Here is a 27,977-nt window from a genome sequence, read left to right on the forward strand (position 1 = left end):
TTTAAAAGTGGCGTCACCAACACCTTGCTTTCACTGCTGAATTTAATCAAAGTTGGCAACTGTCTTGCTCTCAAATCCTCAGCATTCCTTGTACTGTGGGCCTGCTTGAAGCTGTCAGTGTCTCTATCAACACTCTGCTTCAACACTGATTTGTTAGCCCAGTAACTTTAAGGGATTTTAGCAGATTGTCACCAAACTTGGTTAGGAACTGAAAATTTGCAAAGAGGCCTCTGTGGCGCTCTGGTGGATAGGAATCCATCGCTATATTTGATTCTGTAAATGCAAACTTAACGACCACAATGAAGTGAAGATTTTGTTGGACTTTAAACTTACTGGTGACATTTGGCATCAAACCCTGGATTTGTTTAAAATATTTTCGCGGTGGGAACTTTCCACTTGAATGTCATGCGCGTGATTGGTAATCTAACACTCTAAGCTCACTGCACCGTCCCAAAAATACTTTGCTTGGTGTCATGCTTTAAATTGGCTGGAATTCACTGTGCACTAAAATCACTTTGTGCTTGAGGTAGATTTGTAAAATTAGAGACACTTTTCACCCTACAATCACACTTTGCTTGTATATGTGGATGTCTGTGCCATTTGGACTGCTTTTTAAAGTGATTCAGAAACACCCTCTGCAAAAGGGTTCTGTAATGTTGTTCCCATTTCTGGTTAGTGTAAAACCCAGTGCACGGGTACAGTACAGATTTTGATCTGAAAGGAGAACATTTGGCTTCTATATGATGCCCTGTGGTGAAACCACAAATGTTGACGGTGTGTAATGGTTTGGCAATGTCTCCGCTGACTGGGTTGGTTTACATAGGAAAACATCCAAGTGATATCTGAGCTGGTGGCTGAGAGTGAGATCAAGTGACTGTGCATCATCTTCATCGCTCTCATCTTCCTCCTCTGGCTGACGGACTTCTACATCCTGAAGAGCTGAAATGAAAAAGGGACAAGGGTTAGATTGTGGTGTGTGGAGAGGAAGTAATGCATGTTCCCAGCATCTGCAGCTTGTCATGCAGATTTCTCCAGCGCCGCCAGTGACCACGGCCTCTTCTCTACCCTTCCCATTATCAACAGCGCATCTGCTGAATGGGAGAAAGGGAGTGCGGTCGCGCTATTCCTCTACCAGTTGCAGTCTGCTGTCTCCTGTTACGTGCCACTTTCTCCTGCAAGAAAGAGGAAGTGTGTGAGTGAGAGTCTTGTGAGCCGTTTAGGTAATGTGGCTGTCGTGGTGGAATAGCTGTATTGTGTGTGAGAAGTGAGTTTTGGGTGTGAAGTTTGTAATAGTGTAGGGGGTGGGTGAGGTGAAGGACATGAATTGAACTGTGCTGTACTGATTGTTACAGATTGCAGGTCGGTGGGGATGGGAGTGACATGAATTTAGCAGTTTGAGGCTATGGTGCATTTGAAGATTGATCTTGCTCGTCAGATCATTGAACTTCCTGCACTGCATCCATGTCCGAGGAGCCATTTTCCTGGCATTCACCTCATCGGCCACTGCCTGCACATCAGGTTCCTGGAACGCTTTCTGCCTCCCTGAGGATAGAGAATGTTCCTCTTCAAGTCTGCCTCCTGCACCAAGGCCTCCAGTGCAGCATCCGGGAATCTTGGTGCCAGCTTCTGCCATTTCACTTGCTGCTCTTGGCTCTCTCCAAAAAAAAACCCCTCAAAGCTAGCTATGAATGGAATGCTGAGTGCACAACGTTTATTGAAGTGATGGTTCAAGATAGAACCTTGATGCAGAGCGATGTGACTGTGTTTCACTACATTAATAGGAAAGTAAAAAGTGGCGGGGGATCAATACATTGGCTATTGGCTTCAGCTATGTGTGCTGCGGCATATTCTGCTCCATTTTCCAGCTAATTGTGGCATTGATTCACCACTGGAAGATTGGAGAGCAGTTCGTCACCAATCTCGCCATTACAACGAATTCCAGCCCATAGACGTTGATTTTCATAGTGCCTTGTCACATCCCTGAGAAGCATCCTAGAGTGTGTCAGACGGAATGACTTCAAAGCATGGTGATCGCTATGGAAGCTTTGCTGTTCCACTTTTGGTCTGTACACCAATTGGCACTCAGCTAATCAAATTGGTGTGATCCCTCTACTGATCTAGACGGGCCTGACATTGACACTGGTGAGTGAAGTCTGAGTGAGTTTGTGGTGATATTGCAGCTGATGACAGGTGGACGGGTTCATTCATTTTTAAAGGAATGATACCGGGGCTTAAAGGATTAAACTATGAGGACAGGTTGCATAATGTTGGTTTATATTCTCTTGAGTATAGGAGATTGAGGGGTGATCTGATTGGTGTTTAAAATGATAAAGGAATTGATCGGGTCGATACAGAGAAACTACTTCCTCTGGTGGGGGAATCCAGAACAAGGGGGTACAATCTTAAAATTAGACTTAGGGATGAAATCAGGAAGCACCTCTTCACACAAAGGATAGTGGGAATCTGGAACTCTTTCCCCCCCCCGCCCCCTTCAAAAGGCTGTGGATGCTGGGGCCAATTAAAATGTACAAGACTGTGGTCACTGGATTTTTGTTTGGTGAGAGTATCAAGGGATGTGAGCAAAGGTGTGAAATGGAGTTCAGGTACAGCTCAGCCATGATCTAAGTGAATGGTGGACAGGTTTGAGGGGCTGAATGGCCTACTCCTGTTAATTTTAAAAGGGAACTGAATTATTCTGCATCTATTTTCTAACCTAGTTTAAGTTTATTTAGCACAAGTCATGTATTATACTATAACTATATGATCTGGGAGCCTGAGATATTTAGCATTTTTCCAAACTTGGCATCCAAAGACCTAAATTAGCTTTGAAACAGTATCGTGACTGTGGGGCTATAAGCAGTGTGTGTTCTAGTGAGCAGTAAGGGGAGAAAAGTCTGCCCATGATCCTGATAACTCACTTGTGACCCATCACTGAAGTTACCTGCTCAGACTTACTTGTGTAATTTAATACTTGCCTTTGCTCCATCATAGTATCATAAAAATATTCTCCAATTTCTTTAAACAGGTGGTGCCTGAGGTGATGGAATTTGGGAAGGCTAATGTGCAGACTGATCTTGTCCATTATGTTGCCCAGTTATCGGTTTTATACAAGCGACGAATAAAATACCAGGAAGCAGCCTATACTCCACTGATAGTCCTCGAAAAAGGCCATTCGACTCACCCTGTCACCTCTTTAATCCTAATCCCCTTTCCCAATTCTTCCTTTTTAAACACCTATCCAATTCCCTTTTAAGTGATAGTGTCTGCCTCCCTTGCCCCTTCTGTTAAAGCATTCACTCATCTCATATGCCTCTGTGTGAAAACCCCCCATTTCCATGGCTCTAATATTCTTCCCATAATGAGCCCAGAACTGTGCTCAATACTCCCAAATGTATCCTAACCAATGTCTTGTCGAAAATCCACATCATCTTGTACAGCGGGATTTGATTCACCTTTCACTCCCTCGCTGGTGGATTTGGTGGAGTCGCTGTGGTTGGGAGACTTTCCAAAAGCACGGAGGCTCTGATGTACTGGGATCCGCGGTAGAATGGGCCTGTTATTAGACCCTGGCTGATCACTTTTTCAGTTGTATTTGGAAATTAAATTTGTGTTTTGATTTTAAAATCAGAGAAAAAAAAAACAATGACTTTTTAAAACTACCCAAATTAGCAAGGAATTTTGGGTTGTCTTTAAAATGAAGTGGGTGATGAACTGATTCACCTTGCATCTTGGTGTTGGGGGCTGTCGTCACTAAAGTAGGAGTGTTCTTCATTGAATCTGGTTGAGTGCTTTCAGATTCAATACTGGGTTTTCAAATGGTGCAACTGAATAAAAATTCAACTCCTCGGAAATCCATGTGCAATAAACTGATGGTGGCGAAGCTTGCCATTATCAAATGTTTAGTGGAGTCACTCGGAATCTAGTGACCGTTATTTAGCCAATCATTTACATTTCTTTTAATACGAACATCAGATAGACAAGCCCTCAGTGAAAGAGAGCTTCCCTCCATACAGTGTACTGGGTTAGAAAGGTGAATACATGAGTTGTAGACTTTCTGTAAGTGAGCCCGGTAAGATTCTTCAGACAACAGGTGCACGTGTGACTAAGGAACTTTTACATTTTCATTTAGGAGCCAGTGCCTGATGTCCCATGACTGATCTGTGCGTGTGTTCTTGGTTTGGCTTGGATTCCATTTAGTTAATGGGTTAGCGATGAGATTACTCTTTCTACGGTGCTCTGAAACGTACAGCATCAGTACACGGTTACTTCACTGGTCAAGTCTCCAAGCTTGGTGCCCATTTTGGACTTCAAGTGAAAAATGGCAAGCAGACTCTCGCTGCAATAATCTAATAATGTTTCTGCATGTTAGTATATCACTCGCAATTGCCCACAAATGGTCCTGATGGAAAGCAACCACCGTGCCAGACTAATGAGAATATATAAAGTATTTAATATCTGTTCTGATGATGTCTCCCTTTATGTGATCTAAAATTACCAGCTGTCACGCTTTCCCTCCATCTGGATATCCTTGATGCTGTGGGCTTGTGTCCAACAATAGTGAAGAGAAAATTAGTAAAATTTAGATCGACAAATGGTTAATTGGAATATGATTATATCTGGCCTTTATTGACATGGTGTTGATGACATGCTCTTGTCTCAATGACTTTTACCTGTTTGGTTTGGTTTAAATACCCGTTAAATGGCCGAGCTGGGGAAGAGAGCTGAGAAAAGCTTGCCTCACTACCACTTAGTGACTCGGTCACACTACATAACGACAGGTAACTGCTTCCATAAAGATTGCAGTTATAATGAAAATCAATCTAACGTCTTCATGTAGGTAGGCAGTTTAATGCTAAATTTTAACATATAAACTGTGACTTGGAATCGTGGCATGGGAAGTAAGGTTTGTGGGCAGAACACGTGTCCTACACGAGATTTTTAATACATTCTGTGGCTTTGCCCGTGCTGTTTATAACATTGAGTGTTTATGTACGTAGGGTATAGTCACAGTGACAGGAGCAAATTCCACTTTTGTTACATGGTTGGTTTATTGGGAGATTGAAATCTATCCTTTGCAATATAAAGATCTATAAATTATTGACTTTTATTTTACCTATGTATTTAAATTTTAATCCCTTGCTTTTTTACACCTGAAAATACACAGCCAGGTGGAATGTGAAATGCACGTGTCAGAGTTATCTATCTGATGTTTGCCAGTGGTGAGGTGAGAGTGACTGCCCTTGACATCAAGGAGCCCGAGTAAAATTGAAGTCAATGGGAATCAGGCAAAACTCTCCACTGACTGGAGTCATACCTAGCACAAAGGAAGATGGTGGTTGGAGGTCAATCATCACAGCCCCAGGACATCGCTGCAGGAGTTCCTCAGGGCTGTGTCCTAGGCCCAACCATCTTTAGCTGCTTCATCAATGACCTTCCCTCCATCATAAGGTCAGAAGTGGGGATGTTCGCTGATGTTTGCACAGCTTTCAGTTTCATTCACACCTCAGATAATGAAGCAGTCCATGCCCACATGCAGCAAGACCTGGACGACGTTCAGGCTTGGGCTGATAATTGGCAGGTAACATTCGCGCCACAGAAGTGCCAGGCAATGACTATCTCCAACAAGCAAGAGTCTAACCACCGCCCCTTGACATTCAACGCCATTACCATCGCCGAATCCCCCACCATCAACATCCTGGGGAGTCACCATTGACCAGAAACTTAACTGGACCAGCCATATAAATACTGTGGCAACAAGAGCAGGTCAGAGGCTAGGTATTCTGCGACGAGTGTCTCACCTCCTGACTCCCCAAAGCCTTTCCACCATCATCATCTTAGGCAGTCCCTTGGAACCGAGGATGACTTGCTTCCACACTAAAAATGAGTTCTCAGGTGACTGATGAGTCCAATGCGGGACCTACAGTCTCTGTCACAGGTGGGGCAGACGGTGGTTGAAGGGGCGAGTGGGTGGGGTGCTTGGGTTGACGTGCGCTGCATGCGCTTGGCTTCCGCTTGCTCCCGGCGAAGAGAGTCGAGGTGCTCGGCACCTTCCTGGATGCTGCTTCTCCACTTTGTGCGGTCTTGGGCCAGGGATTCCCAGGTGTTGGGGATGTTGCACTTTTTCAAGGAGGCTTTGAAGGTGACCTTGAAGCGTTTCCTCTGCCCACCTGGGGCTCTCTTGCCGTGTCGGAGTTCTGAGTAGAGCGCTTGTTTTGGGAGTCTCGTATCGGGCATGCGGACAATGTGACCCGTCCATCGGAGCTGATTGAGCGTGGTCAAAGCTTTGATGCTGGGGATGTTGGCCTGAGCAAGAACACTGACGTTGGTGCGCCTATCCTGCCAATGGATTTGCAGGATCTTGCGGAGACAGCGTTGGTGGTACCTCTTCAGTGCTTTGAGGTGCCTGCTGTACATGGTCCATGTCTCTGAGGCATACAGCAGGGCGGGTATCACTGCTGCTCTGTAGACCATGAGCTTAGTGCCGGGTTTGAGGTCCTGGTCTTCAAACACTCTCTTCCTCAGGCGACCGAAGGCTGCACTGGCACACTGAAGGCGGTGTTGGACTCCGTCGTCGACATCTACCCTTGTTGACAGTAGGCTCCCAAGGTATGGAAAGTGGTCCACGTTGTCCAAGGCCTCGTCATGGATTTTGATAATCGGGGGGGGCAGTACTGTGTGGCGGGGGCAGGTTGGTAGAGGACCTTTGTCTTACGGATGTTTAGTGTAAGGCCCATGCTCTCATATGCTTCGGTGAAGGTGTTGACAATGGTTTGGAGTTCGACCTCCGAGTGAGCTCCGACGCAAGTGTCGTCTGCATACTGTAATTCGATGACAGAGGATGGGACGACCTTGGATCTGGACTGGAGGCGACGGAGGTTGAACAGTTTCCCGTTTGTTCTGTAAATTAGCTCCACTCCAGTGGGGAACTTACTGAGGGTGAGATGGAGCATTGCAGCAAGGAAGAGCGTTGGTGCGATGACACAGCCTTGCTTGACCCCGGTTCGTACGTGAATTGGGTCTGTGGTGGACCCGTTGGTCAGGATCACGGTTTGCATGTCGTCGTGAAGCAGGCAGAGGATGGTGACAATCTTTTGAGGGCAGCCGAATTTGAGGAGGACACTCCATAATCCCTCGCGGTTGACGGCAAGGCCTTTGTGAGATCAAAGAAGGCCATGTACAGCGGTTGGTGCTGTTCCCTGCATTTCTCTTGTAATTGACGTGCGGTGAAGATCATGTCCATTGTGCCCGTTAGTGGGCGGAATCCGCATTGCGACTCTGGAAGGAGCTCTTCGGCCACTGGGAGGAGGTGATTGAGGAGGATTCTTGCAATGACTTTCCCTGTGGCAGACAGCAGGGAAACTCCTCTGTAATTACCGCAATCGGACTTGTCACCTTTCTTGAAGATGGTCACAATTACGGCGTCTGAGATCCCCTGGCATGCTCTGCTCCTTCCAGATAAGAGAAATTAGTTCATGAATTCGCGCCAGTAATGCTTTTCCACCATGCTTTAGTGCCTCGGCAGGGATTCCATCTGCTCAAGGCCTTGTTCTTCAGTTGTCAGATGACCTTCTCAACCTCATGCCGGACTGGGATTGTGCTGAGATGGTGGCGGGTAGCATGCTGTGGGATGGAGTTGAGGACACTCGTGTCGAAGATAGAGCCGTGGTTAAGGAGATCTTCGAAGTGCTCCTTCCAGCGTCTACAAGGCATAAGTCAGGAGTGTGATGGAATACTCTCCACTTGTCTGGATGAGTGCAGCTCCAACAACACGCAAGAAGCTCGACAAGATGAAGGACAAAGCTGCCCGTTTGATTGGCACCCCATCCACCACCTTAAACATTCTCTCCCTCCACCACCAGCGCACTGTGGCTGCAGTGTGTACCATCTACAAGATGCACTGCAGCAACTCGCTAAGGCTTCTTCGGCAGCACCTTCCAAACCTGCGACCTCCACCACGTAGAAGGACAAGGGCAGCAGGCACATGGGAACACCACCACCTCCAAGTTCCCCTCAAGTCACACACCACCCAGTTTTGGGAATCTTCCGCCATTCCTTCTTCATCGCTGGGTCAAATTCCTGGAACTCCCTCCCTAACAGCACTGTGGGAGCACCTTCACCACACGGACTGCAGCGGTTCAAGAACGCGACTCGCCACCACCTTCTCAAGGGCAATTAGGGATGGGCAATAATGAATTTTAATGAATTTAAAAAAAAGTTCTGAGGAGAGAATGTGGCGATTGGCCACACTTGAGGGCAGTTCTGGGCTTCACTCCAGGTCCAGTCCTGGAGTGGGGCTTTCTGTGATCTGGCACAACTGAGACAGGAATATAAACCGTGGCTCACTGGTGTGTTCCTGGTGTCCGTCAACTGGGGAGGGTGTGGAAATTATGTTTGGTTGCTGGATCTGTCATTGTCTGTCTCTCGCGCCCCCTCTCTCTCGCGCCCCCCCTCTCTCTCTCTCGCGCCCCCTCCCTCTCTCTCTCTCGCGCCCGTCCTCCCTCTCTCTCGCGCCCCCCTCTCTGGCGCGCGCCCCCCTCTCTGGCGCCGCGCCCCTCCCTCTCTGGCGCGCGCCGCCCCCTCTCTGGCGCGCGCCCCCCCCTCTCTGGCGCGCACGCGCCCCCCCTCTCTGGCGCAGCGCGCGCCCCCCCTCTCTGGCGCGCGCGCCCCCCCTCTCTGGCGCGCGCGCGCCCCCCCCTCTCTGGCGCGCGCGCCCCCCCCCTGTCTGGCGCGCGCGCCCCCCCTCTCTGGCGCGCGCGCCCCCCCCTCTCTGGCGCGCGCGCACACGCCCCCCATCTGTGGCGCGCGCGCCCCCCCCTCTGTGGCGCGCGCGCCCCCCCCTCTGTGGCGCGCGCCCCCCCCTCTGTGGCGCGCGCGCGGCCCCCTCCCTTGCGCGCGGCGCGCGGCCCCCCTCCCATGCGCGCGCAGCGCGCGGCCCCCTCCCTGGCGCGCGCGCGCGGCCCCCTCCCTGGCGCGCGCAGCGCGGGCCCCCTCCCTGGCGCGCGCGCGCGGCCCCCCTCCCTTGCGCGCTGCGCAGCGCGGCCCCCTCCCTTGCGCCCGCCCCCCCCTCCCTTGCGCGCGCCCGCCCCCCCCCTCCCTTGCGCGCGCCCCGCCCCCCCCTCCCTTGCGCGCGCCCGCCCCCCCCCTCCCTTGCGCGCGCCCCGCCCCCCCCTCCTTGCGCGCGCCCGCCCCCCCTCCCTTGCGCGCGGCGCCCGCCCCCCCCCTCCTTTGCGCGAGCCCGCCCCCCCTCCCTTGCGCGCGCCCCCCCCCCCCCCCTTGCGCGCCCGCCCCCCCTCCCTTGCGCGCGCCCGCCCCCCCCTTGCGCGCGCTCCGCCCCCTCCCTTGCGCGCGCCCCGCCCCCTCCCTTGCGCGCGCCCGCCCCCTCCCTTGCGCGCGCCCGCCCCCTCCCCTCCCTTGCGCGCGCCCGCCCCCCCCTCTCTTGCGCGCGCCCGCCCCCCCTCTCTTTCGCGCGCGCGCGCCCTCCCCTCTCTTGCGCGCGCGGGCCCCCCCCCTTGCGCGCGCGCCCCCCTCTCCCCCCCTCTCTTTTGCGCGCGCGCGCGCGCCCCCCCCCCCCTCTCTTGCGCGTGCGCCCCCCCCCCCCCTTCTCTTGCGCGCGCCCCCCCCCCCCCCCCCCCGAAATTGGGTTGAGGCGCCAAGTTCGCCTGGGCACTGATCTTTGCGCAGCGTTCGGAGCATTAATGAACGTCAGAAATTCAGTTTCAGCACCCCTAGAGGGAGACGGGGCGAGGCTCGAGGCGCTCCGACTCCCTTTTAGGGCGCTGAAACTGAATATCGCAGCGCCACACGCTGCGGTACTGCAGGCCTTCCTCCCATTGTTAAAGGGGAGGGGCCTGCAACAGCACAATCCCCGACCGCAAGTGCCGGCAAAAGAGCCCGGCACCGAGGAGAAGTGCCGGGCTCTCGGGAAACAGCCAGCAGTGCCGCGGGTGGGGGTTGGTCAGGAGGCCGGGGACGGAGGTGTTGGCAGGCAGCTGCCCCGCACCTCCACCTTAACTTACGCCACTGCCGGCACGGGTAGCGAACGGCGCTACAGCGGCGTTCGCTACCAAATATCGCGATCGGGTCGCTAATGGGGCGCTGCGCACACCGATGACGTCATCGGTCGCAGCGCAACAGGCTAACGCCATATTAGCGCCCCCGCTGAATATCGCGGGAGGCGTGGCCAGTGGTGCTACAGCCACTGACTGCCCTCTTTATTAGGCGCTAATAGGCGGTGCAGCATACCCAATTTCTCCCCGTGTGTCTGGCAGCTGTTGGTTGTTTGCATTTTCCAACAAAGAACAACGGTTTTTTGAATTAAAAAAAACTATTGATGAGTGAAGCCCCATTATTGCCGCCACAGGAGGGAGGGTGTAAATACAGTGAGACATCGTTATATCGGCAGCGTCCATTCTAAATGTGGGCATTGAATTTATAATGGGGGAGGGGAAGTTAAGAAGATGCACCCGGATGCATCTGATTTTTAACACATTGTGGGTAACTATATGCTGCTGCTGAAGTTGTATTGAACTTTATGGTAATGCTTTGTTACAGGACTCGAGTTACCAGAACATCGAGGAAACAGTGAAAAATATAGTTGACCAGGCCCAACAGTTGGCATATGACCCAAACTACATGTCTCCCTTCGCACTGCACGCCTGTGAAAATGGGCTGAATGTCCAAGGTAAACTATTGCTTTTTGATCCAGGATTGCATGAAGATATAATTCTTCCTCCTGTAATTTGCCAGTACCTGTTGAACTGCACAGGTCTCTGGGCCTGTGCGGATGAGGGTTACAAGGGAGGAGTCCCCTGCATTACGGCCTATACTCTTCAACAGCTCTCGCTCTATAGTGGTCTGCTGTAGAAACTAGAAATAGAACTTGTGTTTTTTTATTTTTGGCGTGTTACATGGCGACTGTCCAATATAATGAAAGCTGTGACATTGTGAACTATTTCTATCTCTACACAATTCTGCTGTCACCTGGTGATGCCGAGTGTTTGTGCTTGAGCAGTAACGGCTGGGGGGTGATAACTCATGTTTATTCTTCTCTTCTCCCACCCCCCCCCCACCCAATTTTGAAGAGTTTCCAATCTTATCCACGTAATCGGCGGTGGACAGTGGAGTTGAGGGGGGAATTGGGTGGGGGGGGGGAGGAGGGGTCACATTGCCTGCTTGACTTCTCGCCCACAGATTGACTCTCAACCTGGTACAATCTAAATACCTGGAAAGAAAAAAATATTGTAAACATGGAGAGAAATTTACCGCTTCACGCGGTATGTGACTGGGCCGGTGTTGTGCCAACTCACTTTGTGTAGGTTATTCTGGCCTGACTAGTCATTCTTTGTACTGAAATTTCTCTTATTTTTGTATATTGAGCTCTTCTAAGGAAAGTATTAAATAATGGGAAAGAGCAGGGAAACGGGATCAGCCTTTGTGGCTGTGCTGTGCATCGGACAGTGACACAGCACTGTGGACTGAAATGGCTGCCTGCCTGCTGTGCTCCAATTTCTCAAACACAAGCCAGATTTTGGCTCAATTCTATTGTTCATAGAGTCCCAGGGCTGTAACCCAGGCTCCACATACCAGCTTGTGTTGGTTGAGATGGGATCCCCTGTTTAAACTGTTTACCCTGAACAGGACATTTTAAAGTGAGATTTTTTCCCCCCATGTTCACTTAGTGAATGTGTGCGTTGTGTAAAAGGTCATTCCTCAATGTGCTGCACGTGCCAGCACCAAGATAAGCCACAGCTTTCGAGTTTGCCGGTGTTCCATTAAACGTTAAGTCAAATGAGTAACTCTAGTGTGACAGCCTATAATCTTCAGGTGTTGACCACCAGATCACTTACCGCCATCAGTCATCCAGCATTTAAAACACAACTTCTTTTGTAGGTGGCAAGCCAGATGACATCACAGTGCTATTATCCGTAGTGACCGAGAGCAAGGAATGAAGAGGAAACCTTTGCCTCATTGGCCACGAGCTCCCAGCTGACACACCTCTACAGGTGGCGCCCCTGAATCTCCGCTCCGAGAATGCCACAAATCTCTGCTGGTGCGTCCTGTCAGATGTGACTTTTGATCTGTGCAGATGACCACCTTCAAGGAATCCAAGTAGTTGAAGTATTGGGTGAATGATCAATCTATTCAATCCTGTGCTTTGGAAAAATTACACTTTGCTCTTTATTGCTTTTTTCATTCGGTAGGGTCTCTGTAAAATAGTTTGACTTTTTAAAAACTCTATCCCTTGCATTGGTTTCCACATGTTCAACAGCCCCTTACAAACCTCTCCACCACCTTGTAATCATTCAGTCACTAAAGGCTGACAAAAGCCATTCGGTCTCCTTCAACAATGGTAACGAGTGATTCTTGGAAATCCAGCCAGCAAGGTGGGTATTTTTTTTTTACTCCTCTCAAACAAATGCTTTGCCGTATTGGACCAGCCCCAATTTACTAAAAGCCCCACCACTAATGGCCAATATGCATCTTTTTCTTTTTTTTCGTTAAATCATGGGTTTGGGTAAAGCATGCAGTAAGGTAGGTATGATTTGGGATGCACATGCTATTTTGCCATGTCCTTTGTCCCAAATGGCACTGGAGAGTGTCCGTGTTCGAAGCAGACTCTATGGGAAAGGGGCTGTAAATTGACTGAGAAGGGATCAAGTCTCATTTCTCTACAAGAGAACAATTGAATTTTAAAAACTATGTGGAGTGCAATTTTGACAGGAGGTGGTTTCCTGCATGTAACTTGTTTCCAGAACAGGACTCTTTCAAATCTGAACTGGCAGCCATTACAGTGCCTACTAACCCACTGTACTGAGAAACAGACCACTTACAGAAACCTCATAGTGCATCAGCATGGCTGCTACTGCATTTACACCTCCACTTCAATAAAAACCTATAGTGGCCACCTTGGCCTCTATACCATGGACTGTTCTGATCCAAAGCTATTTCCTAGAACTGTTTTGTGGGGAAATCTATTTGGATTTCAATGGGTTAAACCACTGTCAGAGTGCGTGTTGATAATTGGTTTAAGTGTTGCTACAGAAGCTTCATGTTGCGAACAGCCTGCAGAGCACTGGGCAGAAGAGGGCGGTGAGCCTTTAATTGTCACACGGACCTCAGGTGAAATCGGTAAAATGACCCAAAGAAAGAGATCTCCACGTGATCCATCACCTTAAAAATTCTGGACTCGTGATACCGATTTCTGCACCAGGCCAGAAGCTCCTCGTCCATGTTTCTCCGCAGAATAAAGTAGAGAGGAGAGAAGAAGAGACTGTTGGAATACGCAGCCTGCTTGCTGAAATTGTAGACCTGAACTGGACCAGAATTCGACTGTCCTGGTCAATTCAGAATTTGAAATGGTGCTGGTGGGTTAAACCATACCCAATCGCATTCTAAAAATTTCATCTGGTCAGGTTTTATTCCAGGTATTTATTTGGAGAGTTTTGTAAACTTGGTAATGTGGTCACATTATACTCTCTTCCACAGCTGGATGTTTGGCCATACAGCCATCATATTTTTAAGAATCTAAAATGAATGGAGACCACTTGATGAGCTTTGTGGCCTATATTTATATTCTTGATGCTATGATTACAGTTTCAATTGGCTGTGAATTCTTCCAATCCTGTCTTGAATGTATTCAAATGCTTTCGTCCATCAGGGATAATGGATAACTGAGTATGTAATGTGGGAGTACCGGTGTTGCTGTATGCTGAGTTAGACATGCTCTCCCGTGGGTATGGAATGATCAACTATTCGCCTTTGAAGCGTCTACTGGAGATCAGTATTAGAGCGGGCCTGTTCTTTGGTTGCTCACCGCGTAGACATCAGACTGTCTGCTTCTCTCTCGCTGGTACAGCTTGTCCTGTCTCTAATGCCCCCTTATGAGCTGGTACCATGTGACCAGGTCTGTGTTACCGATAATCAGCAGTGTCTGCTTCATATTGGTTTGTGTCGGTGTAACCAGTTAAATACAACTGCACTGAGCATGGAGTTTGGGGCAAAATAGAGAAACTAGAACAAACTGGTGGATGATGCTTCTAGTTCCAGCAATTTGAAGTTGTTGATGGTATGGAAGGAAGGAATCATTACTGGAAGAAACAGTCAAGCAAATCTCAACTCTTGACTTGTTCCAACTACAGTGACTGGATAGTAACTACTCAGAAAATGTTGCTCCAAAGCCCTGATTCAGGTGCCTGTCATATTTCAGGGCCTTCCAAGTCTTTTGAGATCCATCATCTTAAAGCTGTGATTGAGCTGCTTGTTGTTTTGGACTGCTGTCATTGTAAGACACAGCCTCCATTCATCTGAACACCCAGTGCTGAGTCTCTGCAGCCTAGAGAGAGCAAAGGGGCACTGACTGACTGGCTGGACTTGTACTTGTTTCAGTTGCTGCAGCAGTCTTTTTAAGGAGCGCGTTACAGCAAGTTGGGAGGAAGGCTTGTCCCAAATTATATTGGTCTTTCACCCTACTTGTGAGAGAGAGGCAAAGACTGAGTTTGCAGTGTTGGTTCAACATGTTACAAGCATGTTGTCTGCCCCTCCGCTGCAAGTAATGCTCAGCGTGGGAAGATCAAGAAATGCAAAAGGAAACATTTTACTTTATATTTAAAAAAAACTCCAAGGGGAAAAGAACACTTAAAATAATTGTCCTTGATGTCCTATTATGAAAATTTAGAACCGTTTTGGTCCAATGGGATAAATTCCAAGGTCAAAGCTCGAGAGAGCGCGAGAAGCAGACAGGCCCTGATCTCCTTCACTGGCACTGCTGCTGTTTCACGTATTTCTGTGTCCTCCATTTGAGCAGGACCCGAGTTAGAACTCTGCTTCCGATTGCTTTTTGGGGAGGAAGAGAGTTACTGCTGTTTGAATTCCGAGCCATAGGTATTACTGCAGCAATATGTCTGATTCTCTGGATATAATGTGTTTGTATATAGTCAGCCCATGTACTATGTACATGGATTTGTACAGCTGTTTTTCAGGTTTGGTTCTGTTGTAGTCTTCAAGTTTAAAAATACAAAGACAAACTTAATTCTGCTTTGTTTAGTTTATGTAATCTGTGATGGCACAAAATAAGGAAGACTATCCTCACACTGCATTATGGGAACACTGCCTTGATCTTCATAGAGAGCTCAAATTTTGTAACTAAACTACGTGGTACAGTTCATTTTTTTAACCCATAATATAATTTTACAGGGTGGTGTTGGCGGACATACTGGGCGTCCTTTACCCACCATCATGAAGAATGGGCTATCCAGTGAGAGAGGGTGGTGGTCGCACCCTAGTGCAGTATTAATCCCACTTTCCCGCTCTCTTCCCATAGCCCTGCAAATTTTTCCTTTGCAAGTATTTATCCAATTCACTTTTAAAAGTTATTGCATTCCAGATCATCATAACTCGCTGCGTTAAACATTTTCTTCCTCATTCCCCCCCCCTGGATTGTCCATTGTTTTAAATCTGTGTCCTTTGCTTACTGCCCCTCCTACCAGGAGAAATGGTTTCTCCTTATCTACTCTATCAAACCCCTCATTATTTTGAACACCTCTATTAAACCTCCCCTTAACTCTTAAGGAGAACAACCACAGCTTCTCCAGTTTCTCCACATAATTGAAGTCCTTTATCCCTGGTCCCATTCTGGTCAATCTCCTCTGCATCCTCTCCAAGGTTTTGACATCCTTCCTAAGGTGCGGTGCCCAGAATTGAACACAATACTCCAACTGAGGCCTAACCAGTGTTTTATAAAGGTTTAGTATAACTTCCTTGTTTTTGTACTCTGCCTCTATTTATAGGATCCCATATACATTTTTAACAACGTTATCAACTTGTCCTGCCACCTTCAATGATTGTGTATGTGAACCCCCAGGTCTCTCTGTTCCTGCACCCCGTTTAAAATTGTACCATTTAGTTCCTATTGCCTCTCCTCCTCTTCCTCTCAAAATGCACTTCTCTGCATTAAATGTTATCTGCAGGACCACACCATGATTCAGAACCCCTGTGCGTGCAATGAAAGAGAGATCTCGTCCATTTGCAAAGCTTAGGAGCAGCCTTTGAGCCTTTTGTGGCAAAAGGAGGAGGAGCTGGATTGAGGGAGGACCCAGCCTACACCAGCCTACCATTGGGTTCCCTTAAGGAAGAGTCTACCTCACAAGGACATGCTTTTTTATCAAAGCTCCTTGCTTGAGAATCTGGCTTAAGCTTGGTGCAGGGCAATGGACTTTGTCTACAACATCAGCGGGACTGGCATGAAGCAAGCTGCCCTGTATAAATCCTTGCACCACACTAATTAGATGTCCATAGTATAGCTGATGTGGAAACAGACTTGGATGGCTGTGATCGTGTGTCCATTATCTTTGTCGGTGAAGAATTTAGATTGTAGTTTCCTTTTGTTTGATTTTCCAGAGTTTTGTGCTGCATTAAGACTGAGGCTTTTGCAGTTATACTTTGATCTCGAGCTTGTAGCCAAGATTTGCTTTTGAGTGTTTGTATGCAACTGGAGCTGCATAAATGAGGGAGAGTTGGTAGCTAAAAGACACGAGCATTGGCCTCCCAACTCGGAAGCCGATTCAAATCCCTGTCTTGCTGACATTTGAACCCAGGTTTCCCTTTTCTGGAGGCAGAGGTTTGTCTGGGTAATCCAAAACGGCCCGTGTATAAAGCCTATTGAAGCACTGGCAAATCTGTCGTCTTAAGAGAAGGTTGCAAAAGACCATCATTTGCCAAGTACAGGAAACTCTCTTTTAACTGGCACCTAAATATCCGGAAATCTCTCTTAACCGGCAAAATTCAGGAGTAGGTTCAGGTAAGTTTTACTTCATATTAGTGGCCGTGTAACTGGGGTTCCTGCACCTGTGGCCATGTAACCAGGACTCCTGCACAAGTGCCGTGTAACCGGGGCTCCTGGATCTGTGGCCGTGTAACCAGGGTTCCTGGATCTGTGGCCGTGTAACCGGGGCTCCTGCACCTGTGCCGTGTAACCGGGGCTCCTGGATCTGTGGCCATGTAACCAGGACTCCTGCACCTGTGTAAACGGGGCTCCTGCACCTGTGGCCGTGTAACCAGGACTCCTGCACAAGTGCCGTGTAACCGGGGCTCCTGCACCTGTGGCCGTGTAACCGGGGCTCCTGGATCTGTGGCCGTGTAACCAGGACTCCTGCACAAGTGCCGTGTAACCGGGGCTCCTGGATCTGTGGCCGTGTAACCGGGACTCCTGCACAAGTGCCGTGTAACCGGGGCTCCTGGATCTGTGGCCGTGTAACCGGGACTCCTGCACAAGTGCCATGTAACCGGGGCTCCTGCACCTGTGGCCGTGTAACCGGGACTCCTGCACAAGTGCCGTGTAACCGGGGCTCCTGCACCTGTGGCCGTGTAACCGGGACTCCTGCACAAGTGCCGTGTAACCAGGGCTCCTGTAACCGGGACTCCTGCACAAGTGCCGTGTAACCGGGGCTCCTGCACCTGTGGCCGCGTAACCGGGACTCCTGCACAAGTGCCGCGTAACCGGGGCTCCTGCACCTGTGGCCGTGTACGGGGCTCTCGTACCTTTTAACTATAACTCTCTGTAATCCAGACTTTTTGATCACCCGGCACCATGCCGGTCCCGTTGGTGCCGGATAAAAAAGAGTTTCCTGTATGTGCTACAGGAATTGCTTGTTTTTAACTCCTCATTTTTCCTTCCACACCTATCAAAAATACAAAGGCATGGTTAATTGAAACTTCAACCCATTCCTTCGCCAGCAGGACAGTGATACAAAGGCAAATCTAATTACATTAGTGGGCTTTACAACTTCCTAAAATAAACAGGCTGCTGGTGTGTCCTGAGCCCAGGGTTGGTGTGGGTAGTCCAGCAATTGGCTGTGGTTAGAAGCCAGTGATCACTTTCAGATTAAAATTAGCCCCTCATCTTGTTTTGTAATAGTTACAAGTTCAACAAAATAATTTGTTCACATTTAAACATTTCTTTGTAGTTTGTTTAAAAAAAAGAGATCTGAAGGGTCTGCATAGACCCGTTTCTAGCCTTGTACACCATGTGTTAATCCCAAGGTTTAAATAGCAATTTCAGCTGCTCATGACACTCACTGATCTACTGGCAGACCGCCTGCTCCACATGGCCCACTAACTCGGGTTTACTGAGCTCCGCCTGCTCCACATGACCCACTAACTCGGGTTTACTGAGCTCAGCCTGCTCCACATGGCCCACTAACTCGGGTTTACTGAGCTCCGCCTGCTCCACATGACCCACTAACTCGGGTTTACTGAGCTCCGCCTGCTCCACATGGCCCACTAACTCTGGTTTACTGAGCTCAGCCCGCTCTACATGGCCCACTAACTCGGGTTTACTGAGCTCAGCCTGCTCCACATGGCCCACTAACTCGGGTTTACTGAGCTCCGCCTGCTCCACATGACCCACTAACTCGGGTTTACTGAGCTCCGCCTGCTCCACATGGCCCACTAACTCTGGTTTACTGAGCTCAGCCCGCTCTACATGGCCCACTAACTCGGGTTTACTGAGCTCAGCCTGCTCCACATGGCCCACTAACTCGGGTTTACTGAGCTCAGCCTGCTCCACATGGCCCACTAACTCGGGTTTGTGGTAAACCACTGTTTGTATTCCACTGTGTACATGCCTGGACATGCCTCGGCTGACTCCTCCCACAAGTCCTAGTATAAAGGTGACTGCTCCCCAGCCCTTTGTATTCTGGACCGGTCGACCACTCGAGACAGACCTTCATTCTTTTGTTAATAAAAGCCTTTAGTTACTCTCTTAACTCTCAGTCTTTTATGAGTAATTGATAGCGCATCAATTTTATTAACAAAATTTTTATAATGGAGAAGATCCTCACACCAGCATGCCTGGACTTAGATCATCGGGAGGCGGACTCATCCACCAAGTTTACTCACTGGCTTAAGTGTTTCGAAAAGTTCCTGACCGCCTCCGCAGCAATCAAATCGGACGAGGACAAACTGGATGTCCTGACCTCCAAAGTGAACCACCGAGTGTACTCGGTCATCCAAGATGCGACCTCGTACGCGGACGCTATCAAGCTCCTCAAGGACCAGTACACGCGCCCAGTGAACGAAGTGTACGCCGGGCACCTTCTGGGGAGTCGTAAACAACAACCTGGGGAATCGACCGTGGAATACCTTCAGGCACTGTCTGTGCTTGGCCGGGCCTGTGGTTGTAAGGATGTAAAGGCCGCCGTGTACACAGAGGAACTTATCCGGGACGCTTTTGTAGCGGGCCACAGATCCAATTACACCCGACAGCGACTGTTGGAGCAGAGTGACCTCGACCTCAACAAGGCCTCTGAACTCGCACTATCATTGGATGCAGCCTACCGAGGCATGGATGCCTACTCCCCTGCACCGTGGACGCCGCGGGGAATGACAGCCTGGGACACGGTAGGACCGCCTCATAGCGCCGTGCCACGCCCCAGCAACGGCCCAACTACCGCAGCAGTGTCCCAAGGCCAGACAGCAGTGCCCCAAGGCCAGAAATGCTACTTCTGTGGCCAGGCAAAACACCCCAGAGCGCGCTGCCCGGCGAAAAACGCGATCTGCTCGGGCTGCGGGAAGAAGGGACACTACGCTAGCGTCTGCAGGGCCAAAGCCACCCCGAACCCCAGCAGCGCCGCGTGTGGGCCATGCGGGCCGCCATCTTGGGCCTCCCCGGCCATGTGCGAACCACCGGTACAGCAGCCATTTTGGACGCCTCCAGCCACATGGGGATCATGGACGCCGCCATCTTGGACGACAGCCGAGCGCAGCAGGCCCCCAACACCGCCTCATCTGATACCCGCAGCGACACACCGACCCCTACGCTGGCATCCGTTACACTGGGCCAAGCGAGACCGCACCAGCTGGCCAGTTCCACAATGGACATTAAGGTAAATGGTCACGATACAATCTGCCTTTTTGACTCTGGGAGCACGGAGAGCTTCATCCACCCCGACACGGTGCGGCGTTGCTCTCTCCCAGTCCTGCCTGCGCACCAGCGGATTTCTATGGCCTCCGAGTCCCAGTCGGCGGACATCGGCGGCTACTGCGTGGTGACACTCGTAGTAGACGGGACTGTGTACGATCATTTTAAACTTCTGGTCCTGCCTGACCTCTGCGCTGCCGTCCTGCTGAGGTTAGATTTTCAGTGCCACCTTAAAAGTGTTACGATGGCGTACGGTGGACCCCTACCCCCACTCACAGTCCGCAGCCAGCAGCTTCCAAATTGCCCGCCGCGCACCAGGTGCAACCTCTCCACACTCAGAGTCACCCCCCCCCCCCCCCCCCCCCCACTGTTTGCTAACCTCACCCGACTGTAAGCCCATCGCCACAAAGAGCAGGCGATACAGTGCCGGGGACAGGGTTTTCATTAAAACCGAAGTGGAGCGGCTCCTGAAGGAAGGGATTATTGAGGGCAGCATCAGCCCCTGGCGAGCCCAGGTTGTGGTCGTTAAGACCGGCGAGAAGCAGCGTCTGGTCATCGACTACAGCCAGACAATAAATCGCTACACCGTGCTGGACGCCTACCCACTCCCCCGCATAGCTGATATGGTCAACCAGATCGCGCAGTACCGCGTCTTCTCGACCATTGACCTGAAATCAGCGTACCACCAGCTCCCTATCCGCCCTGAGGACCGCCAGTATACTGCCTTTGAGGCAAACGGCCGCCTCTATCACTTCCTTAGGGTTCCCTTTGGCGTCTTCCAAAGGGAGATGGACCGGATGGTAGATCAAAATGCGTTGCAGGCCACTTTCCCATATCTGGACAATGTGACCATCTGCGGCCGTGACTTGCAGGACCATGACGCAAACCTCGAAAAATTCCTCCGCACCGCCCAACTCCTGAACCTGACATATAACAAGGAGAAGTGCATATTCCGCACAAACCGCCTCGCCATCCTTGGCTGTGTTGTGGAACACGGAGTCATCGGCCCCGACCCCGACCGGATGCGTCCCCTTATGGAACTCCCACTGCCTCAAGGCCCTGAAGAGGTGCCTAGGGTTTTTCTCCTATTACGCCCAGTGGGTCCCCTACTATGCGGACAAGGCCCGTCCGCTGATCAAGTCCACCTCTTTTCCCTTGACGGCAGAGGCCCGCTTAGCCTTCCACCGTATCAAGGAGGACATTGCCAAAGCCACCATGCACGCAGTGGACGAATCCATCCCCTTCCAGGTGGAAAGCGACGCGTCCGACTTTGCCCTGGCCGCTACCCTCAATCAGGCGGGGAGACCCGTGGCCTTCTTTTCACGAACCCTCCAAGGCCCGGAGACCAGACACTCCGCTGTTGAGAAGGAGGCCCAGGCGATTGTGGAGGCTGTGCGTCATTGGAGGCACTACCTGGCCGGAAAACGATTTACCCTGCTCACTGACCAGCGTTCAGTTGCTTTCATGTTTAACAACAAGCAGAGGGGCAAAATCAAAAATGACAAGATCTTGAGGTGGAGAATCGAACTTTCCACCTACAATTACGAGATCTTGTACCGGCCCGGGAAGCTCAATGAACCCCCGGATGCGCTATCGCGTGGCACCTGCGCCAGTGCGCAGATCGATAGACTGCGGGCCCTCCACAATGACCTCTGCCACCCGGGGGTCACCAGGTTCTTCCACTTCATCAAGGCCCGCAACCTGCCTTACTCTATTGAGGAGGTCAGGACCATGACCAGGAACTGCCAAGTCTGCGCTGAGTGCAAACCGCACTTTTATAGACCAGACAGGGCCCACCTGATAAAAGCCACTCGCCCCTTCGAGCGCCTGAGCGTTGATTTTAAAGGGCCTCTCCCCTCCTCCGACCGTAATGTGTACTTCCTCAATATTATTGATGAGTACTCCCGTTTCCCGTTCGCCATCCCCTGCCCGGACATGACCAGTGCCACGGTCATTAAATGTCTGAACGACCTCTTCACCCTGTTCGGTTTCCCCAGCTATATCCATAGCGACCGGGGCTCATCGTTTATGAGCGACGAACTCCGTCAGTACCTGCTAACTAGGGGTATTGCCACAAGCAGGACCACCAGTTACAACCCCCGGGGGAACGGACAGGTGGAAAGAGAAAATGCGACAGTTTGGAAGGCCGCCCTGCTAGCCTTAAAGTCTAGGGGCCTTCCAACCTCCTGCTGGCAGGATGTGCTCCCCGATGCGCTCCACTCTATTCGGTCACTGCTCTGCACTGCCACTAACGCCACCCCTCATGAGAAAATGTTTGCCTTCCCAAGGAAGTCCACATCGGGGACATCGCTACCGCCATGGCTGACGTCCCCAGGGCCGGTCCTACTGAGAAGACACGTGAGGACCCATAAAACGGACCCCCTGGTCGAGAGGGTCGACCTCCTCCACGCCAACCCCCAGTATGCTTACATTGCATACCCGGACGGGCGGGAGGACACAGTCTCCATAAGAGACCTTGCACCCTCGGGGGCCACAGTAACCCACTACTCACTACCACCCCCCCCCCCCCACGATCTGATATCCAGCCCCAGCAGACGGCAGGCCTGGGCCCCGCGACCCGCTCGACATCTACGAGGACGACACGCCTGTGCCACAGCCTACGCAGGACTCGACGCCGGAAGCTCCACTACCCCTGCCGTCGCCACGCCGATCACAGCGGCAGACAAGACCTCCGGAGAGACTCCAATACACTAACTTTTAATACACTTGACCCCGCCGGACTCAATTTTAAACAAGGGGTGAATGTGGTAAACCACTGTTTGTATTCCACTGTGTACATGCCTGGACATGCCTCGGCTGACTCCTCCCACAAGTCCTAGTATAAAGGTGACTGCTCCCCAGCCCTTTGTATTCTGGACCGGTCGACCACTCGAGGCAGACCTTCATTCTTTTGTTAATAAAAGCCTTTAGTTACTCTCTTAACTCTCAGTCTTTTATGAGTAATTGATAGCGCATCAGGGTTTACTGAGCCCGGCCTGCTCCACGTGGCCCACTAACTCAGGTTTACTGAGCTCAGCCTGCTCTACATGGCCCACTAACTCCTGTTATCTGAGCCCAGCCTGCTCCACATGGCCCACTAACTCCTGTTATCTGAGCCCAGCCTGCTCCACATGGCCCACTAACTCGGGTTTACTGAGCTCAGCCCGCTCCACATGGCCCACTAACTCGGGTTTACTGAGCTCAGCCTGCTCTACATGGCCCACTAACTCGGGTTTACTGAGCTCAGCCAGCATGCTAGGGTTTCCACTGTCAGTTGCCACAGAATTTAACAGTAAGGCTTTTTTTTATTTAAAAAAGGAAAACTAATGGGGTAATGCCTCTTGCCGATAATTCCAGCTGGGAAGCCATGGTGACAGTGAGTGCAGGGCACAGACAGCATTGTAGCTCTGCTTGTTCAACCCTAATTCCCTGCAGGAAGTCAGAGATCAACAAGTTACACTATTAAGTTCCAGCTGACATTGCAAAACATTTACTGTATTGGTCGAGCTACTAGCTGGAATGCTTGTTCGTTAGGCAGTGAACCCTGGTGTTCGATGGGACGTGGGGGAGAGAAAAACACATTTTATTTTAAAGGAACTAGACAAACTGCAACAGTAAACCAGAGAGCAGAATGAATCCCATTCGTTTTGGTATCTGGTGCATTTTAAAAGGTGGAGATATTTCAAGAGTGCACCTGATTCAGCGGAGTTGTAGAAGCGAGCTTTTCAATTGAATGACCTTCACAGGGGTTTTCATTGAAAAGTCCACCCAAGGGACAGGAAATATTTTATTGCTTCATTTGCATATAATAATGGCCAGTTGCCGGTGAATTAGATACACGTGCAAAGGACAGTGCCACCTGTCCAGATACCAACCTCAAACCCTCGGACTCCATATATAGAAGGTAACTACTCTGATCAATGTCTATAGCCGTACACGGGTTACTTTTAGAACACAAGAACCTCATCCTTTTGTTGTTCCGGTAATTTTGCAGACGAGAAGAACTGGCAAGAAACTGAGCAACACCGCAATCTGACGACTAGAAAATAGTCTGTAAAATACATGAAAATTAAAGAAAGATAATTGTCAGAACTGAACAAGGAAATACAGCAAGTTACAAAACTTTGCTGGAAAAAGTTTCCCTGATCTATGGTGCATTTGGATTCATATTAAAGCAAGAAATAACATCGCAACCAAATATACCCTCAAATCATCCAAATATACCCCAAAATGATCCTTTCTTCTCACTTCTTACTCTTTTTGCTTTCTCATTACCTTGTACTTCGACTTACATGCGGCCCCTCTTCATTCTCTCTCTCTCTCTCTCACTCTCTCTTTGTCTCGCTCTCTGTCTATCTCGTTCTCTCCCTCCTGATTCAGTTTGAAGCAACTGTGGCCTTTGGATTGACTTATAAGTTGAGTCTGATATTTTGTATTCTCCAGTTTAGTAAGGGCACTATTTTCATCTGGATGTAGCTTTGGCCTATAGCTGTTTGTCATTGCTGCGGTTTGCCTTGAATGATTTGTAGGCTTCTTTAAGAGACAGTAAAGGTCAGCTTCCCATTAGAGATTTCTGTTTGAAGTGTCTGCCAGAAATTGCCGTGATCCTCCATTCATTCTCTGATATTGTTCAGTGCAGTTTGATGAGGGGGCAGGACCGGGACAGGTGTTGGAATAACAATGACTGGCCCCTGCCAGAAAGTCCCAACGGCTAATGGAAGTTTAGAAGTAAAACTAAACACTGGGAATCTGAAATAAAATGCTGGTAATAGTCAGCATCTGTGCAATGAAAAGACCGGTTAGTGTTTCAGATGTAGACCTTTCCTCAAACATGAACACAGAGCCTCTTCCTAGGGTATGGATGAGGGGGGATTTGCTGCTGCTGTTCAAAACGATGAAAGGAATCGACCAGGTAATGTAAACCATTGCCAGTGGTAGGACAACCAAAGATCAGATCCGCGATTCAGACTTGAGCACAACACAAGGAGGCAGGTGTAACCGATGAAAGGATTTTGAGTGTCGACTTCCTGTCGGAGAGGGTTAAAATGGCCATCTGTTTCCTGAGCATTTTCCATGAGTTTTGTGATCTTTCTTTACAAGCCTGAGACCTTTAAATACCATTCACCATTTTCACCTCTTTACACCTGTTCAGAACCCTGTTTGCTGGCCACTTAACCCCTTAAATTCTGGATACTTCCACTTGATCTCTTTCCCCGCCCTTTCTTTTGTTCAGCCCTATTAACGCAGCAGCATTTTGGTACAATAAGGACCCACTGATGGAAAATGCAGCAGTGACCAGTTAATCTGTTTTTGGTGGTGGCTGCAGGTGCCTATTAGCCGGGAAACCAGGAGAACACTGATCCTAAATAGTACCACGAGATCTTTTGCATCCACCCAAAACAGAATGATTTTTCATCTTATTTGAAAGACAGTACTGCCCTGAAGAGTTGGTCTAGGTTATGTATCCAAGCCCTAGAATGGGGCTTGTACCCACAACCTTCTATCGGAGATGAGCACTACCAATTGACTCAAGCTGACACTTTAAGGGGCTCTCGCTCTCCAATCTCCAATTACAGAAGCTGGCAAAACTGTGTATCAACGTTTTTGGTTTTATGTTAAAGGAAGTTTATTGTATTTTGTATTGGTGTCCGAAATATATCCATTGTGTTGCAATACAACTTGTAACTCATTTGTGACAGTTCCACAAAAGACATCATTGAGTATTTAACTTTGGCTATTCTCTGTCCAAAAGTTGAACTCTTGTTTCTAAGACATCGGTGGAACACATGAACAGGGGGAGGCCATTCAGCCCCTCGAGCCTGTTTAATAATCTAACACAGGAACAGGGGGAGGCCATTCAGCCCCTCGAGCCTGTTTAATAATCTAACACATGAACAGGGAGAGGCCATTCAGCCCCTCGAGCCTGTTTCTAATCTAACACATGAACAGGGAGAGTCCATTCAGCCCCTCGAGCCTGTTTAATAATCTAACACATGAACAGGGAGAGGCCATTCAGCCCCTCGAGCCTGTTTCTAATCTAACACATGAACAGGGAGAGGCCATTCAGCCCCTCGAGCCTGTTTAATAATCTAACACGGGGAAGTCCATTCAGCCCCTCGAGCCTGTTTAATAATCTAACACGGGGAAGTCCATTCAGCCCCTCGAGCCTGTTTAATAATCTAACACACGGAAGTCCATTCAGCCCCTCAAGCCTGTTTAATAATCTAACACAGGAACAGGGGCAGGCCATTCAGCCCCTCGAGCCTGTTTCTAATCTAACACAGGAACAGGGGGAGGCCATTCAGCCCCTCGAGCCTGTTTCTAATCTAACACAGGAACAGGGGGAGGCCATTCAGCCCCTTGAGCCTGTTTAATAATCTAACACAGGAACAGGGGCAGGCCATTCAGCCCCTCGAGCCTGTTTCACCTATCCAATGAAATCGTGGCTGACCTGTGACCTAACTCCTATAAGGTGGCCTTAATTAGAATTCATTAACGTAACTATCAAGAAGCAAATTGCTCCTACCTTGGAGATTAATGTTTTTTAAAAGTGACATTATAGTTTAAGTACTTGTATGTTTGCTGTCGATCTTTCAGATATCACCCATAAAAGCCACCTGGTTTTGGGACCAATCACTTGATTCTCATTTTCTTTTCTTTTGCACTTTCCTATTCCTTACCCCCGCACCCCACTCAAAAATAACTGAATTGAAGCCTGGGAATCAATATTCTGTTTGCTTTCTTAAGTTCAGGGGGGCTTCTGATGGCACAGATTTCAAGACCCACTTCACACTGGGTCTCTAGACACTATACAATTGGTCAGAACCAGTTCCAGCTCTTGAGTTCTTTGGGTAAATGATTTTGCAATCTGTAACTCGATACCTTTTTAAGGCCGGGATGCTTTTTAAAAAAAAACTTGCATAAACATCAAGCTCATGTCCTTCTAGGGTCACAGATGGCCTGATTTGAGTGATCCGGGCTGCATCACTCCAGATCAAGGAGCAAATATTTCAGATCAATCAAAAACCTAAACACCTCCCTGATGGGTAATCTTTATAGAAGTTAATACTTAAAAAGGTGCTTGTGATGCTGAAAGCAGACCCTACGTAACCTGTGCAGTGTTGCTGTGAAGCTGCAAACTGCTCTGTTGATGTGAAGGGCAACTATTTCAAAATTGCATTAAAAATTTTATTGAAACTTTTCTCCAAATTAATCCCACTGTAAGATCGTTAGGTTACTGTGTCCCATCTTAGTTTGGAGAATGAATCCCGCACTGAGATCGTTAGGTTACTGTGTCCCATCTTAGTTTAGAGAATGAATCCCACATTGAGATCGTTATGTTACTGTGTCCCATTTTCACAGCTGCAACCAAACCAAACTCTGAAAAGCTCCAGCAGTGGTAAAAAGCACCCATTTGCCAAGGTGCAGCTATATTTGGGATGCGTACTGACTAATGGAAATAATTTGAATGTATTTTTGTCTGTGTCTGCCTCTCTCTCTGTCTCTCTGTGATATGGAAATCAAACCATTAACTTTTCTTTGTATCCAAAATTATTTTTAAAATTTAGGTTTGTTGAAGTTGTTGTTGAAGTTTGACAATTCATAAGTTATGAATGAACTGTAAAATCTGTGAAATAATTATAATCTTTATTTATTTAAACTTTGTCTGTTTTGCTTATTTCCAAATTACAGTAGTCACAACTGGTCTGATGGTGAATGCAATTTAATCTTAAGGTTACTTGATGAAATGACACTGCCTTTGAGTCTGTGCTTATTGTAGTACCTTTAAACAAACAGGAGTATATATTGTGTATAGATATAACCCTAGAAACACATGGTGTTCCCTGGGCTCAGTGAGTGGCTCATACCCCCGCCTTGGCTGTAAAACGCTTTGGGACATCCGGAGAGGCACTATATAGATAAGTTCTTTCTGTCTTTCCATTTCCCACTCGCATTCTCTCCTGAAGGAACTGTCATGCTGGATTAGAGTTCCATAGCTCACCCTCTTCCTCATGTTAATGTGAAGGCCTGGACAATGAATATCATCGACTGGGCACCTGGC

General features: G+C 49.2%; 1 protein-coding gene across 1 annotated transcript in view; it reads left to right on the plus strand.

The window, feature by feature from the left end:
- The window catches only part of LOC147102006 (protein phosphatase PTC7 homolog), a 143,590-nt gene extending 116,015 nt beyond the window's left edge, over positions 1-27,575 (plus strand). The window contains exons 5-7 of the mRNA XM_085964136.1: positions 10,552-10,681; positions 11,890-18,579; positions 22,938-27,575. Coding sequence (XP_085820262.1) covers positions 10,552-10,681; positions 11,890-11,948 — 189 coding nt within the window. The 3' untranslated portion in view covers positions 11,949-18,579; positions 22,938-27,575. The remainder of the gene's footprint in view (positions 1-10,551; positions 10,682-11,889; positions 18,580-22,937) is intronic.
- The last annotated feature ends 402 nt before the right edge of the window (positions 27,576-27,977 follow it).

Source organism: Somniosus microcephalus, chromosome 22 (genome assembly GCF_052327205.1).
Source record: "Somniosus microcephalus isolate GS21.2 chromosome 22, FLI_Smic_1.0, whole genome shotgun sequence".
Lineage (NCBI taxonomy): Eukaryota > Metazoa > Chordata > Chondrichthyes > Squaliformes > Somniosidae > Somniosus > Somniosus microcephalus.